Source organism: Octopus sinensis, linkage group LG5 (assembly GCF_006345805.1).
Source record: "Octopus sinensis linkage group LG5, ASM634580v1, whole genome shotgun sequence".
NCBI classification, from domain to species: domain Eukaryota; kingdom Metazoa; phylum Mollusca; class Cephalopoda; order Octopoda; family Octopodidae; genus Octopus; species Octopus sinensis.
The window spans coordinates 30,089,941-30,106,367 of record NC_043001.1 but is presented as its reverse complement, the minus strand read 5'-3'; the positions used below and the strand labels follow the sequence as shown (position 1 = coordinate 30,106,367).

At 34.2% G+C, this 16,427-nt stretch overlaps 1 protein-coding gene across 2 annotated transcripts in view; it reads right to left on the bottom strand.

The window, feature by feature from the left end:
- Window positions 1–16,427, bottom strand: part of LOC115211686 (DNA-dependent protein kinase catalytic subunit) — a 266,170-nt gene that overhangs the window by 89,856 nt on the left and 159,887 nt on the right. For both annotated transcript variants that reach the window (XM_029780332.2, XM_036503287.1), the window contains exons 55-60: window positions 13,038–13,189; window positions 11,045–11,176; window positions 10,165–10,395; window positions 8,037–8,186; window positions 5,230–5,403; window positions 2,392–2,481 (exon numbers count right to left, since the gene is read on the bottom strand). In XM_029780332.2, coding sequence (XP_029636192.2) covers window positions 2,392–2,481; window positions 5,230–5,403; window positions 8,037–8,186; window positions 10,165–10,395; window positions 11,045–11,176; window positions 13,038–13,189 — 929 coding nt within the window. The remainder of the gene's footprint in view (window positions 1–2,391; window positions 2,482–5,229; window positions 5,404–8,036; window positions 8,187–10,164; window positions 10,396–11,044; window positions 11,177–13,037; window positions 13,190–16,427) is intronic.

Here is a 16,427-nt window from a genome sequence, read left to right as displayed (position 1 = left end):
TGAGCGTCCAATAATACTATATTTGTTCCACGTCCTTGCGTTGTTGTGTTTTTTTGTGCTTTCTTGTTTGGATTAACTTTATATATATATATATATATATCAAAGGAGGCATGAGCGCTTTCACATACACATATTCACATGACAGAATTTCTGCCTAGTAAGCTCAACCATAAGGCTTTGAGCAGTCTGAGGCTCTATTAGAAGACACTTGCCTAAGGTGTAGTGCAGTGAAACTAAATTGACACAATGTAGTTGGGGAGAGAACTCCTTACCCACAAAGTCATATATATATAGGGTGCTAAGAGCACCATCTGAGTGTGATCATTGCCAGAGTGGCTAACTGGCTTCCGTGCCGGTGGCATGTAGGAGGCACCACTCGAGTGGGATCGTTACCAGCATTGCTTTACTGGCACCTGTGCCATTGGCATGTGTAAAGAAAATTTGAGTGAGGTCGTTGCCAGTACCACCTGACTGGCCCCCGTGCCAGTGGCATGTAAAAGCACCCACTACACTCATGGAGTGGTTGGTGTTAGGAAGGGCATCCAGCTGTAGAAACTCTGCCAGATCAAGACTGGAGCCTGGTGCAGCCATCTGGTTCGCCAGCCCACAGTCAAACCGTCCAACCCATGATAGCATGGAAAGCGGACGTTAAACGATGATGATGATATATATGCTTATGCGCACAATAAGCTGTTGTTAGATAAATAGTAACAACTCAGATTCAGTAAGGAGGAAAACAGATTTGAAATGTGGCCCCATTAGCCATATCAATAAGATTATTTGTAGGCAAATTTTGATAAAGAAAGTTGAGTGATGGAAAATTCAAAATCCATCATAGACTTTTCTTTGCATATTCATCTGGTACATTTATTTTCATAAGTCTCTGTTCACTAAGAGTGAGCATGTGCACACATGTGTATGTGTGTGTGTGTGCATGCACATGTATGTGCACATACATGCACATGAATTCTGCTCTCTTGGTTGCCATTGTTTGAACTGAGCAGAGCTGATGTCGATATTCCTTGTCATTGTGTCCAGTTGCTCTGTACTTTCAAAGAGCCTTGAAGTAGCAAAATCCTTTACTTGAGAAGCAGCTAAAGGTTGGCATCTGGATGTAGAATCCTAACTCAAAATCAATTCCTGTTCAAGTTATTAAACAAATTGAAGTCATATTTTGCGTACTGAAAAAGATTAAGCGTTGTGCAATAGCCTTCAGCTCTTAGTTTTTTATTAAACTAGCAGTATCGCCCAGCGTTGCTCGGGTTTGTTCCGACCCTTTAGAATTGGAATTTTTGAAAAGTAAAAATTTTGCATTATGTAGCTTGTTATTCTCTTTAAGTGAACATTTTTCTGGTTGAAATACACCGAAAAATGGTGACACAGCAGTCAAAAAATTGTAAAAAATAGGGATTTTCATAGAAAAAAAGCACCTTTTTGATGTAAATAATTTTTGGTCTTAATATGGTTCAATTTGAATTTTTTTCTTCTACGGAATGAAGAGCAAGCCTTCTTCTATCATACTCTCAATTTTGGTCAACTTGTGCCACAGGGTCTCAGAGGAGATAGTGTTAGTTGAAGGCTACCAAACCTGCCATACACAGACAACTTCAGCTTTATATATATATAGAGATTATGATTGCTTTCTGTTAGACTTACTAATGTAATTGTTCAGCCAAATTAACTGGTTGTACCAAAATTTCAATTAAAATCATTCAGTACATTTGCCTTTCCTTTTAGCATGAACATGTGATGCTCAACTCTTCCAGAAACCATTTCTATCTTTAATATCTCATGTTCCCATCAGATTTCACACACTAGATCTTATCTGGTTTAATATATAAGCATTCTTTTATTTTTTTATTTTTTTTTACTTGTTTCAGTCATTTGACTGTGACCATGGTGGAGCACCGCCCTTAGTTGAGTAAATCAACCCCAGAGCTTATTCTTTGTTAGCCTAGTACTTATTTTATTTGTCTCTCTTGCCAAACCACTAAGTTACGGGGATGTAAACACACCAGCATTGGTTCTTACATACATACATACATACACACACACACGCACACACACACACACATACATACATATATATATATATACGATGGGTTTCTTTCAGTTTCCGTCTACCAAATCCACACACAAGGCTTTAGTCAGTCCAAGGCTAGAGTAGAAGACTCTTGCCGAAGGTGTCACACATTGGGGCTGAACCTGGAATCACATGGTTGGTAAGCAAGCTTCTTACCACACAGCCAACATAAACAAATAAAAACAACAATAAACAATTTATCTCTGAATATTTTAAGGATTTATATAATTTTCTTTTTACCTGTTTTGTAAGCTTTTTAGCTAAAGCATCAACAAAGAAGACTTAAAATTATTAATACTTATACTTACCGACATGAATAATCTTTATCTTCTAGACCTTTCAACAATAATTCTCGTGTATTAGACATTATTTGGCTACTTTCTTCTGATGTTTCCTCTCTAAAATAAATAAAATAGGTTTAATGTATAAATAAAAAATATATATATATATATATATATATATTGTTGTATTTTGGAATGGGCATTTTGCCAGTTTAGCCAATATATATATATATATATATATATATATATATATATATATATCTTTCTTTACTACCCTCAAGGGGCTAAACAAGGACAGACAAAGGTATTAAGTCGATTACATCGACCCCAGTGTGAAACTGGTTCTTTATTTATCGACCCCGAAAGGATGAAAGGCAAAGTCGACCTTGGCGGAATTTGAACTCAGAACGTAACGACAGACGAAATACCGCTAAGCATTTCGCCCGGTGCGCTAACGTTCCTGCCAGCTCGCCGCCTATAAATATATATATAGCCACATAAAAGAATGTAGTCATAATTCATTTATACACATACAACAGGCTTCTGTACAAATTCTAGTTTATTGAAAACAGTCCTTCTCCAAGATATTCTTATAAGAGGAACAAAGCTCAATACTGCTGCAAGTTACCGAAATATTACCTTCAGAGTTTTGTGGATGTTTACTGAGTTCAGTTGTTTTTACTTTGCTGCATCTGCTTATAACTAAGTAGACTTTGCTATTTCTAGTTAGAAAAAAAAAGAAAAAAATAATAAAAATTTTACATAGAGAAACGAAAATAAAACTTTGGAAACAACCTAAAGGGAGATAATTGAGAAAGACTTGAAAGTGAATGTAAGACTGTAATCATGTAAAGTAAATATAACAAATAATCCAGTTATTCCCAAAATCTAATCACTTCATGCCAGTCATGAAGCCAAACATCCCTGAAAATTTCATCAGAATCCATCCAGTGGTCCTTGAGATATCATGTCCATGGACAAACAAACACAACTGAAAATTTTTCATAGGTTTAATCATTCTTATAGCAACACTGCTCTTCTCAATACGTGTTATGTCCCAGTTAAAATAATTTTTGCATGTCTTGCATGAATGGTAAACCAGGGATCATTCTCATAATTTTCAGTTTCTTTTTTGATCATTCCAAGTGCTCCTACAATCACTGGTATTGTAACCACCTTGAGTAGCCACAAGTAGTCACCTCTCCAACAAGAGGCGACAACACCTTGGACCTGCTCTTCACCACAACTCCTGAAGCGGTTATCAATTGCACTACGGAGGAACCTCTAGGTGACTTTGATCATGCTATGATCATCGCCAATCTGGCTCTTGCGGGCAACAAAAACAGCTATGGTACGACCACACTTGGAATTCGCATCATCAGTTTGGAATCCCTATCTTGCTCAGAACATTGACCTCCTGGAATCTGTCCAGAGACGGGCAACCAAACGCATACCCTCCATCAGACACCTACCATATTCTGAGCGCCTTGTTTCCCTGGGCATGGATTCACTGAAGCTCCGGCATCTGGCGACGGACTTGGTAAACGCCCACAAAGTTATCAACCACCTCACCAACAACAACACTGAACACCTTTTTGATCTCCATGTGTCTAACACACGTGGACATGCCTACAAAGTCAGAAAACAACACAGCTCCCATGACTTTCGGAAACATTTTTTCACGCTCAGAGTTGCTGAAGCATGGAATAAACTGCCTGCGTCAGTTGTTGACTGTCATGACATTGCATCCTTTAAGGCCCTCATGCTTTCCGAAATCCGCCGAAACTACACCTGATTATATATACACTTTAGATGAGTTGTAGTGCACCTGAGCACTGTACACAATTATTATTATTATTATTATTATTATTATTATTTTGCCAATATCAATTAGCAAGTCTATTTTCCGGGCATGTCAAATTCTTTTGCCGAGATATTATGACCACAAGTAACACTCATATCAATCAATAAACAAACTTTATTGTTTTGGTCTTTCACAACAATATCTAGTTTATTAGCTTTTATAGTTCTATCATTATTGTTATTAATAATGATTATTATTATTATTATTATTATTTCCGACTTAGTGAAGGCAGAGGTATTGTTTTCAGTCGTGTTTGTTTGTCCGTGGACAAGATATCTCAAGAACCACTGGATGGATTTGGATGAGACTTTCAGGGATGCTTGGCTTCATGACTTGCACGAACTGATTAGATTTTGGGAGTGATCCGGTATCAGACAAGGATGCTGGATAATTTTTTATATTTACTTTACATGATTACAATCTTACATTCACTTTCAAGTCTTTCTCAATTATCTCTCTTTAGGTTGTTTCCAAAGTTTTATTTTCGTTTCTTTATGTAAAAGTTTTATTATTTTTTTCTTTTTTCTTTTCCTTTTTTTTTCTCGTTCTACATGACTTGATTTTGTAAACGAACATTCTGGTCTGTTTATTTTAATGGTCTATCAATGTATAAAGTAAGTTTCTTTGCCCAAATTGTCTGGAAGACACTTGACAAGGAATGGGAACAAAATTGAAAGAAGAAAAACTCATAATAATGATGCCATTTAGCATGTTTTCCATGGGTTGAATAGAAATAATTTAATTAGTTGCCCGGTTTAACACCACACTGTCACCTGGTACTCTGGGTGCATGTAAGAGAGCCTGCTTTCTTGTAAGTGCCTTGACCAGGTCCAGGTCTCTGCTTTGATGGTATCTTCTCTTCACTCCTACCAGCCTCAGAAACCCTGGAAAAAGTTCTGGGCACTTACTTTCTTCCTACCTGAAACTGTAAAAAAAAACAAAAAAACAAACAAACAAACAAACAAAGAAAATGAAGGGCAGAGACATTTTGAAAGACTTACCCATAGTTGTCATATACCCACATGAGGATATCATACAATACTTTACGACAAGCTACCCATGGTTCTTCTTTCTGATGATTAATACTAGAAAATATCTCTGCTAACTCATTTGGCTTAAGTTTAGCAAGCAAAGCTTTCACAATATTCAAAGAAATCAATCGAATATTTTTATTTCTGTTAATAAAAAAAAAAAGATACATTAGTAATAATATATGACAGCAATGAGCATGAAATAAAAAAGGGCAACACAGGAGGGACATGTGCATATTTACATACATATACCTTAATACAAATATTGTATTAAGCCAAAAATTTAAAAGGAAGGGAGAGAGTCTTAACATTTCTGAGACTAGTCCTTCATCAGAAGAAAAGTATAGGAGGAGCAAACTACTATTTTTTAAAGAATATAATTTTTAAAGAATAAAATTTTTTAAAGAATATAATTATAAAGAACTAGCAGTTTCGCCCGGCGTTGCTCGGGTTTGTAAGGGAAATAACTATATAAGCATTTTTAGAGATGTAAAGTATAATAGCCATGGCTAACCACAAAGGAGGGTGTTACTGTAGCTTTTTATGTTCTGAGATTTAAAAATAAATTTTTAGAGAGTTACTTCCCCTATATATGCCAAAAATGCATTAAAAATGGGAAAAATTGATGGTAAATTTTTTTAAAATCGTAGACTCATCGTAGACGCGCGCTAATACCCAGAAGGGCTCGATATGAATCATGACTATAAGATACCCGGTTTTGGTTAAACTGCACTGCAAAATGTGGGAGTAGTTAGGAATCTAAATCGTAGGAGACAGACAGCACACAACCTCTCTTTTATATATAAAGATATCATTTTCAGTTAAGTTCTCTGAGCAGTTTAAGATAGAATTCCATAATTTATTAATACAGTTTTTTTCGCTATGAGTTATAACTTATCTTGCTGAAAGACCAGCTCAATATGTAGAGGACTCATTCATTTGCAAAGGAGGCTTCATATGCACTTTTCTCATAGAGTCTGAATTACTTAGTAAATAAACAGATTCATCCAGCAAAACAAGTTATAACTCGGAGAGTAATAATTTGTGTGTGAACCAGTGTACATGAGAGTGTGTGTGTGCAAATAGACTCACATACACATCTTTGGCTTATTCATTCCTACCCATCTCATACATAGAAAGTCCACTGTGACATCTCGTCACCACACACCCACTTCAAGCCCTACCGCCACCCTCTCTTCTAAAATGTGAACAGTCATACAAATTTTGAAAACGTGATTTCTGGACAAAATCATATTAACCCTCTTTTATACAATGAAACAATACATAGTTTGTGATCCTTCTTAAGAAAAGAAAACACTTTCATGCAAACTGTACCCCCATTATACCATCAATTATATATCAGCTGTGCTGCTTCTGCCTATAAGAAAGGAGCAAATAATACAATGTACCTGTAGGTCATAACACCCTGGCAACGCCGGGATGCATTGCTAGTATCTTGATAGTTGCCAGTGTTCAGAAATGTGTGAATATCTAAAGTATCATTGCACAATACAGGACTTCACTATGAGGTGGCATCAAAAAGTTCCAGGACTAGTTTTTTATAAAAAATAACTTATTTCCCCAAGTTTCAACCTCATCTCCTTCAAAATAGTCACCTTGTGCAGCAATACACGAGTCCCAGCCTCCCTACCACTTTTAGAATTCAGCCTGGAAATCGCTTTCCGTAAGCAAGATGAGGACCTTCTGCAATTAATTCTGGATCTTGACAGTGGTGTTAAAACAATGACCTTTGAGCTGTATTTTCATCTTGGGCAAGAAATGGAAGTCCACAGGTGCTACATCTGGTGACTAGGGTGGATGCAGAAGTAATACCATGTTGTTTTTGGCAAGAAACTCACAAGTGAGGGGAGCTCAGCGACAGGATGCAAATAAGTGAATGAAAATATAGTTTAGTTGGTAGCCAAAAGCTTACTGAGTCTTTTGATACCCCATACGTCAAAATCAACAACTCGGTTTTGGAACGCATAAGGAACATGCGCGCGCACACACACACAAACTCTGTTTTATATATATATATAGATATAGATATGCATGTCAGGTATTATGATGAACATAACCATTGCTTCTTTCCTATCTAATGAGTGCATCAGTGAAATGTAGCTCTTTCTAGTAATGATTCATCTTTCCCAAATTACTCAATAGTTCCTCTTCAAGTAACTAACAATGTCACTAATTTTGAGAGTGGCTGGTTTAGGTGAAAATGCTTAAAAACGTTAGATTTCTTACAGTTACATACAAATTAAATTTCTGAAGTAGCAATGATATAGCCAAATAACTCCACCTTAGTTTATTAATGACCTAATTATTGAAAGCAAAAAATGGAAAGGTTAAGTTGCTGACCTTAGGATACTGTGATTTAGAATGTAAAAAAAAAAAAGTTAAACTAAATACAATAGTAATGCCTATATATCATGGTATGACATTTTTTTTGTAGGAGCAGAACACAACTAATTGATTGATTTAGTGTTACAACATTTTTTCCAAAAGTCATTTAACCCTTTCATTACTGTATTTATTTTGAGATGCTTTGCGTTTCTTTCAATTACTTTAAATATAACAAAGAATTTAGTAAAATAACTTAGTTATCATTCAGCTAGTGTTAAGAAGATAAACTGTAAGTAAGGTTTGGTGGAAGATTTTAATTCAAAACTTATGAAAACAAGACATTTGTACTCAGAGCCAGAGCTGGTTTCAGTCGGGTTGGTAACGAAAGGGTTAAAAATGACTGAAAATAATTGAAGAACAAAAGTACTTACCTGTGAGCAAAGAAAGAGAAGAAATTTTTGCTCTTTAATTCTCTGAATGCACCGTCAACATTGTTGATATTCCCAAGCAATATTTCCAAACAATACAATTGGAAATCTCCATGGAGTTTGGTTAAGTGATAGAGCAGCTTTGGTAAATAGCTAGAAATAATCATAATGAAAATTAATTACAAATCATAATGGTTTCAAATTCTGGCAAAAACGAAACTATTTTACTGGGTGGGGATAAAATCATTTGCATCAACCGCAGTGATTAACTGGTATTCTTCTTTATTGATTTTGAAAAGAAGAAAAGCAAAGTCAACCATGGTGGCATTTGAGCTCAGTACATAAAGTCAGAAGACATGCTGTTAAGTATTTTGTCTAGCGTGTCCTTTTGCCTTGATGGCCCTTACAAATCATATCATCACCATCATTGTTTAACGTCCTCCTTCCATACAGGAGTGGATGGTTTGACAGGAGCTAACCAGGCTGGAGTTTGTACCATGCTTCTGTGACTGTTTTAGCATGGTTTTTGTGGTTGGATGCCTTTCCTAACACCAACCACTCCATAGAGTGGGCTGAGCGCTTTTTATGTGGCATTCACACAAGTGAGGTCAATTTTGGCATGGTTTTTATAAGTGGATGCCCTTCCAAATATTTCCCCATCTATCACGAGCTTTCTTACATGTATCTGGCATGGCCTTTAAAATAATGAACCATCTTCAAGGGCTCTTAGTTGAATTCAGTCAATATTTTTTATGTGTGTATTTGAATGTACACAATGTATAAGAAACATTTAAAATCAATTCTCTGAATTAGAATGAAAAAAAAAAGTACCCACCACCACAAAAAAACAATTAAAAAAAAATTACATTTTGTTAGTGCCACATAAGAGGCACCCATGTTGGCATACATAAAAAGCATCTGTGATTGCACCATGTAAAAAGCTCCCATATTTGCACCATGTTAAAAAGCACCCAGTACACTCTGTTAAAAGATTGGCATTAGGAAGGGCACCAAGCTGTAAAAACTATGCCAAAATAAACAATTGGAGCCTGGTGCAGCTCCCTGGCCTACCAACTCCTGTCAAACTGTCCAACCCATGCCAGCATGGAAAATGGACATTAAATGATGACAATGAATATATATATATTTACACACACACACACACATATATACATCTGCATACACATACATATACCTAACAATACAAGCTTATCTCTTATATAAAATCCATTCTGTGAGTGTGTGTGTGTGGCTTCTAGGATCTCGGGCATCCTCCATCCGATTGCCCTCAAATTTGATATGTAGATACCGACGGTATCAGGGCGTGTATAAGTCTTGAAAAAATTACAAAAATTGATTCCAGGTGAGAATGTGATCGATAAAGCCGTGGAAAATCGTTTTTCTTTGGAATAGAAAACAGTCTATCTTTATATCTTCTTTTGCTGGTGTCTCAAATTTACGTTAAATCAGTGTTTCTCTATGGGAAGGTTGGACAAGTTGTTTTGAGAAAATTTAACTCAGCACCATCCATTGGATGGGGGACGTTTTGCTTTTATGTTGTGATACCTGTGCCGGTGGCATGTAAAAAGCACCATCTGAATGTGGCCGATGCCAGCGCTGCCTTGACTGGCTTCTGTGCTGGTGGCACGTAAAAAGCACCAACCAATCATGGCCACTGCCAGCCTCCCCTGGCACGTAAAAAGCACCCACTACACTCACGGAGTGGTTGGCGTTAGGAAGGGCATCCAGCTGTAGAAACACTGCCAGATCAGACTGGAGCCTGGTGCAGCCTCCTGGCTTCCCAGACCCCGGTCGAACCGTCCAACCTGTGATAGCATGGAAAACGGACGTTAAACGATGATGATGATACACACACACACACATATATACATAAACACACATACATAATTGCAATATTTTATTTAATGACTGTTTTGGTGGGCATGGACGAGTAAAGTTCTGAGAACATTTCAACATAAATTTAATTTAAAATAGAAATTGTGCTTTCATTTCATTTAATTTTTTTTTCAGAGGTGATTAATTACTTTAAAATTTTTTAGTCAGCTGAAAGTTTTTTTTTCTCAATGAAATAGATTTTTAAAGTATTTTCGGTAAGAAATATTTAACTCACCTCTCAGCAACTGGTTGATAGTGTAACTGCATTTTATGAAGACAAACAATGAAATTTCCAAGCTTGGGTTCTAAAGTTTTCATTACTCTTTCAATTTGTTTCATAAATTTCTCAAATTCAGAATCTTTATGCTGATCAAAATATTTCAATGACAGGCCTAACACCTCAGCTGTACTAGCATAAACAATCTTATGACTATGATGAAGTCCTTGAGACAAATGACTAAAATATCTATAAAAAAAGGAGAATAAATAAAAACAAAAGTTGTAGTTTACCTGCATGAGAAGTCAAAATATAATGATTTATTTTCCTTAGAAATAGGACATTTTTAATGTGAAGTGCTTTACTAAGTTGCTTGAATTAAATCTGGTGTCTTAAGGGCTGTTGAAAAGTAAAATTGAAATTATACTGTCTAAAGCAATTTGAATTTTTTTCTTTCTTAAGATTAGTGGAAAATATAATTATTATTTTGATTGTTGTACATTAATGAAAGTATATGACTTAGTGGTAAAGATATTTGGCTTGTGATTGCAGTGTGTTTTGTCCTTGAACAATACACTTTATTTCATGTTGCTCCAGTCCACCCAGCTAGCAAAAATGAGTACTGTAAATCCTCAAGTATAATCCGCATTTTCCCCCCAAAATTTAAAGGTCAAAATCCCTAGTGCGTATTATACACGAGGTTAAAAATGAAAATTATTTTCTAAGCAATGTTCAATTCTCTATTTGCTGTCCAGCAATGTTTATTCAGACGCATTTTGTGATGTCGGGCGCGAAAATACTTTAAGTGAATAGCTTATGTGAATTAAAATTATACCTTATGTGAATTAAAATGTGTTTCCTATTTATAGAGAAGATATTTTTAAGAGTAAAAACTCACGTTTCTCGAGGAACATCTGTCATATTTACATAAGGTGAAAAATTACATTTTAATAGAACACCCAAGAGCTGTACACTGACCATCAGACCTCCAGTGTTGGGATCACTGCTTGTCATCATTTCATATAAAAGCCTATAAGTAAGAAAAAACAGAATAACGTTCAAATCTTAAATAGTAAAACCAAAATACATAACTCAAAGAACAGTATTCTTTTTACTTTTTTTTTTTACTTGTTTCAGTCATTTGACTGCGGCCATGCTGGAGCACCGCCTTTAATCGAGCAACTCGACCCTGGGACTTATTCTTTTGTAAGCCCAGTGCTTATTCTATCGGTCTCTTTTGCCGAACCGCTAAGTAACGGGGACATAAACACACCAGCATCGGTTGTCAAGCAATGCTAGGGGGACAAACACAGACACACACACGCATATATATATATACATACATATATATGACGGGCTTCTTTCAGTTTCCATCTACCAAATCCATTCACAAGGCTTTGGTCGGCCCGAGGCCATAGTAGAAGACACTTGCCCAAGGTGCCACACAGTGGGACTGAACCCGGAACCATGTGGTTGGTAAGCAAGCTACTTACCACACAGCCACTAAACTTGTAAACTTCCCTAATAAAACAGAGCTGTGGTATGGTCGAGTGAAGTTGGTACTGGTTTTATCGCATGAACTAATACACACACATGTACACATATATATGTGTGCACAAATGGGCACCTCACTCAATCAATCTCCCCTCTCAATCCATATCTTTCTCATTGTAGGTCTCCCCCTACTCCTGATACCATTTTCTTTCTTGCTATCCAGAATCTTTTCACTATCAGCCATTCTTCACCCATCAGTATTGTTCTCTACACCCACATGTTACAGTGGTCCACCCATTCCCCCCACAAACTGGACCACTAAATTGTCTCACCTTATGCACATTCTATCCCTTTTCTGCAGCCTACCCAAGCACATCATCCCTCTCCTTCCCCTGTCATCATTACCATACTCAACTCCTACACCACTGGCCAAGTCCCATCCCTGTATCTCTCACTTCCTCCATCCATCTTTCAACCCTACTTGATCTTTACAGATGTTGCTTACTCCTCTTCTCCCATTTCTCCTATCTCATGACCCCACCACTGTATACTCATGCAAAAACTCACCTACACACACTCTTAGCTTCTCTGTCCCCACTCACAATTACTCACCTTGTACCTTGAGGTGCTACCTGAACATCTACTCATCACTATTTATCTCTTTGGAGATATGACTGATTCACTCTCACTCTCCTTTCTAAATGTGAGCTCCTCTACAACAGAAAACTGCTCTGCTCCAACCTCTTCTCTCATATCTTAACACCCATCTAGCATAAGAATGCACCCACCAACCCTGCTCCTGCATGATGACCTCAACAGTAGTGGTGGCATGAAAAAAGCACCCTGTGCACACTGTAAAGTGGTTGGCATTAGGAAAGGCATCCAGCTGTAGAAACATGCCAAAGCAGACATAGAGTCAAGATGCAGTCCTTGGCTCCATCGCTTCCGGCATGGAACATGGATGTTAGATGATGATAATGATGATGATGTTTAAAAAAAAAACAAAAAAACATTTGAGCGAGGTCGTTGCCAGTGCCACTGGACTGACTCCTGTGCAGGTGGCACATAAAAAACACCATTTGAGTGTGGCCATTGCCAGTACCGTGTGACTGGCCCTCTTGCCGGTGGCACGTAAAAGCATCCACTATACTCTCAGAGTAGTTGGCGTTAGGAAGGGCATCCAACTGTAGAAACTCTGCCAGATCAGATTGGAGCCTGGTGCAGCCATCTGGTTTGTCAGACCTCAGTCAAATTGTCCAACCCATGCTAGCATGGAAAGCGGACGTTAAACGATGATGATAATGATGATGATGATAAATAACCAGTATTTATGATTCCATGTGCATTCTAACAAATCCAAAGATGTCTACATTTGTAATGAAAGAAGAAAAACTTACTTATATGGGATATCTATTCTAGCTTTCCAGAGTCCTACCAAAGCTTCCAGCAGTTTAAGATTATTTCGAAATATTGTCCGGTTTGCATTATAAATATTCCTGATGATAAACTGCACCAAACTAGATGCCACATAACGATCTTTTGAAGTATCCTAATTATTGAAAGAAAATTGAAAAGAAATAAAAGAAAATGTTAAACTCTCCTCAGACACAATAAAAAAAAAAAAGAGGAACTAATGAATTAGTTCAGATAAAACAAATATATAACACATTATAAAAAAATAATCAAAACAAAATATTGCTTTCAAATTTTGGCTCACAGCCAGCAATTTCAGAGGAGGAGCTAAGTCAATTACATTGACCACAGTACTCAACTGGCACATATTTTTTGACCCTGAAAAATTAAAATAAAATATTAAGAGATTCAATGTTAAAAGTGTGATTCGATTAGCTAGTAACATGGTTATAAATTTTCAGATTATTAACCTCAACTATAAAGTTGGAACATCATGTGTTTTAAGATGATTTTACCATGTTAAAGCAAGTGATTGGCTTTGAGGATCATATGACAGTCTTCTCTATTTTGCCTTATATTTTACACTCCCTCACTAACACTCTTGGTTTTAATTCCTTTACTAACATTTTTACAATTCTAATAATCTTGCTATTGCAAATTTTTCCATGTATTTTGAAGTGTTTGTGGTGTTATGGGCTGTGATGAGCTATGTGGTGTTGGTGGAGAGGATTGCAGATGAGGTAGACGGAAGTGAAGACTGCAGGGGCCGGTGGAACAGCAATGGGGCATGCGTGGGCAGGAAGCACGTGCGGGCAGTTCATGAGGGACGGCAGCGTGCAAGGACATGTTTATTTCTTGACAGTGATTGCTCATCCCGCCGAGGTCAAGAGGTAAGGTCTCTGTATTTCTTTCTCCTGTTTGCTTCATTTTCTGTTGTCTTTTCCCTCCATCACATTACAGATTTTATATGCACATCAGTGCAATTTTCAAACAAAGGTTGACTAGATGTACCAAATAAAGTTTCATCTTGGAACTGGCATTCATCTCGCCTTTTTGTTGAGAAGCAGCAGGTATTGATAAAAAATATTGTTAAATTTTAAATATTTATAAAACATTTTCTGATATTTTTCTAAATTAGGATAAAAAAAAAAAAATCAGCCTAAAATGGAATAAATATTGTTAATACTTTATGGTTAAGAATTTGTTAATACTTTATGGTTAAGAATTTTTTTAATATTTAATGGTTAAGAATTTGTTGAGAAGTAGCAGGTATTGATAAAAAATATTGTTAAATTTTAAATATTTATAAAACATTTCCTGATATTTTTCTAAATTAGGATATAAAAAAAAAAAATCAGCCTAAAATGGAATAAATATTGTTAATACTTTATGGTTAAGAATTTGTTAATACTTTATGGTTAAGAATTTTTTAATATTTAATGGTTAAGAATTTGTTGAGAAGTAGCAGGTATTGATAAAAAATATTGTTAAATTTTAAATATTTATAAAACATTTTCTGATATTTTTCTAAATTAGGATAATAAAAAAAAATCAGCCTAAAATGGAATAAGTATTGTTAATACTTTATGGTTAAGAATTTGTTAATACTTTATGGTTAAGAATTTTTTAATATTTAATGGTTAAGAATTTGTTGAGAAGTAGCAGGTATTGATAAAAAATATTGTTAAATTTTAAATATTTATAAAACATTTTCTGATATTTTTCTAAATTAGGATAAAAAAAAAAAATCAGCCTAAAATGGAATAAATATTGTTAATACTTTATGGTTAAGAATTTGTTAATACTTTATGGTTAGAATTTTTTTAATATTTAATGGTTAAGAATTTGTTGAGAAGTAGCAGGTATTGATAAAAAATATTGTTAAATTTTAATATTTATAAAACATTTTCTGATATTTTTCTAAATTAGGATAATAAAAAAAAATCAGCCTAAAATGGAATAAATATGTTAATACTTTATGGTTAAGAATTTGTTAATACTTATGGTTAAGAATTTTTTTATATTTAATGGTTAAGAATTTGTTGAGAAGTAGCAGGTATTGATAAAAATATTGTTAAATTTTAAATATTTATAAAACATTTTCTGATATTTTTCTAAATTAGGATAAAAAAAAAAAATCAGCCTAAAATGGAATAAATATTGTTAATACTTTATGGTTAAGAATTTGTTAATATTTTAATGGTAAAGAATTTGTTGAGAAGTAGCAGGTATTGATAAAAATATTGTTAAATTTTAAATATTTATAAAACATTTTCTGGTATTTTTCTAAATTAGGATAATAAAAAAAAATCAGCCTAAAATGGAATAAATATTGTTAATACTTTATGGTTAAGAATTTGTTAATATTTTATGGTTAAGAATTTGTTGAGAAGTAGCAGGTATTGATAAAAAATATTGTTAAATTTTAAATATTTATAAACATTTTCTGATATTTTTCTAAATTAGGATAAAAAAAAAAAATCAGCCTAAAATGGAATAAATATTGTTAATACTTTATGGTTAAGAATTTGTTAATATTTTATGGTTAAGAATTTGTTGAGAAGTGCAGGTATTGATAAAAAATATTGTTAATTTTAAATATTTATAAAATTTTCTGGTATTTTTCTAAATTAGGATAATAAAAAAAAAAATCATCCTAAAATGGAATAAATATTGTTAAAACTTTAGGTTTTGAAGTTAAATTTGTTATATTTTATGTGTAAGAATTTGTTGAGAAGTAGCAGGTATTGATAAAAAATATTGTTAAATTTTAAATATTTATAAAACATTTTCTGGTATTTTTCTAAATTAGGATAATAAAAAAAAAATCAGCCTAAAATGGAATAAATATTGTTAATACTTTATGGTTAAGAATTTGTTAATATTTTATGGTTAAGAATTTGTTGAGAAGTAGCAGGTATTGATAAAAAATATTGTTAAATTTTAAATATTTATAAAACATTTTCTGATATTTTTCTAAATTAGGATAAAAAAAAAAGAAGCCTAAAATGGAATAAATATTGTTAACACTTTATGGTTAAGAATTTGTTAATATTTTGTTAAGAATTTGTTGAGAAGTAGCAGGTATTGATAAAAAATTGTTAAATTTTAAAAATATTTATAAAACATTTTCTGATATTTTTCTAAATTAGGATAAAAAAAAAAGAAGCCTAAAATGGAATAAATATTGTTAACACTTTATGGTTAAGAATTTGTTGAGAAGTAGCAGGTATTGATAAAAAATATTGTTAAATTTTAAATATTTATAAAACATTTTCTGATATTTTTCTAAATTATGATAAAAAAAAAATCAGCCGAAAATGGAATAAATATTGTTAATACTTTATGGTTAAGAATTTGTTAATATTTTATGG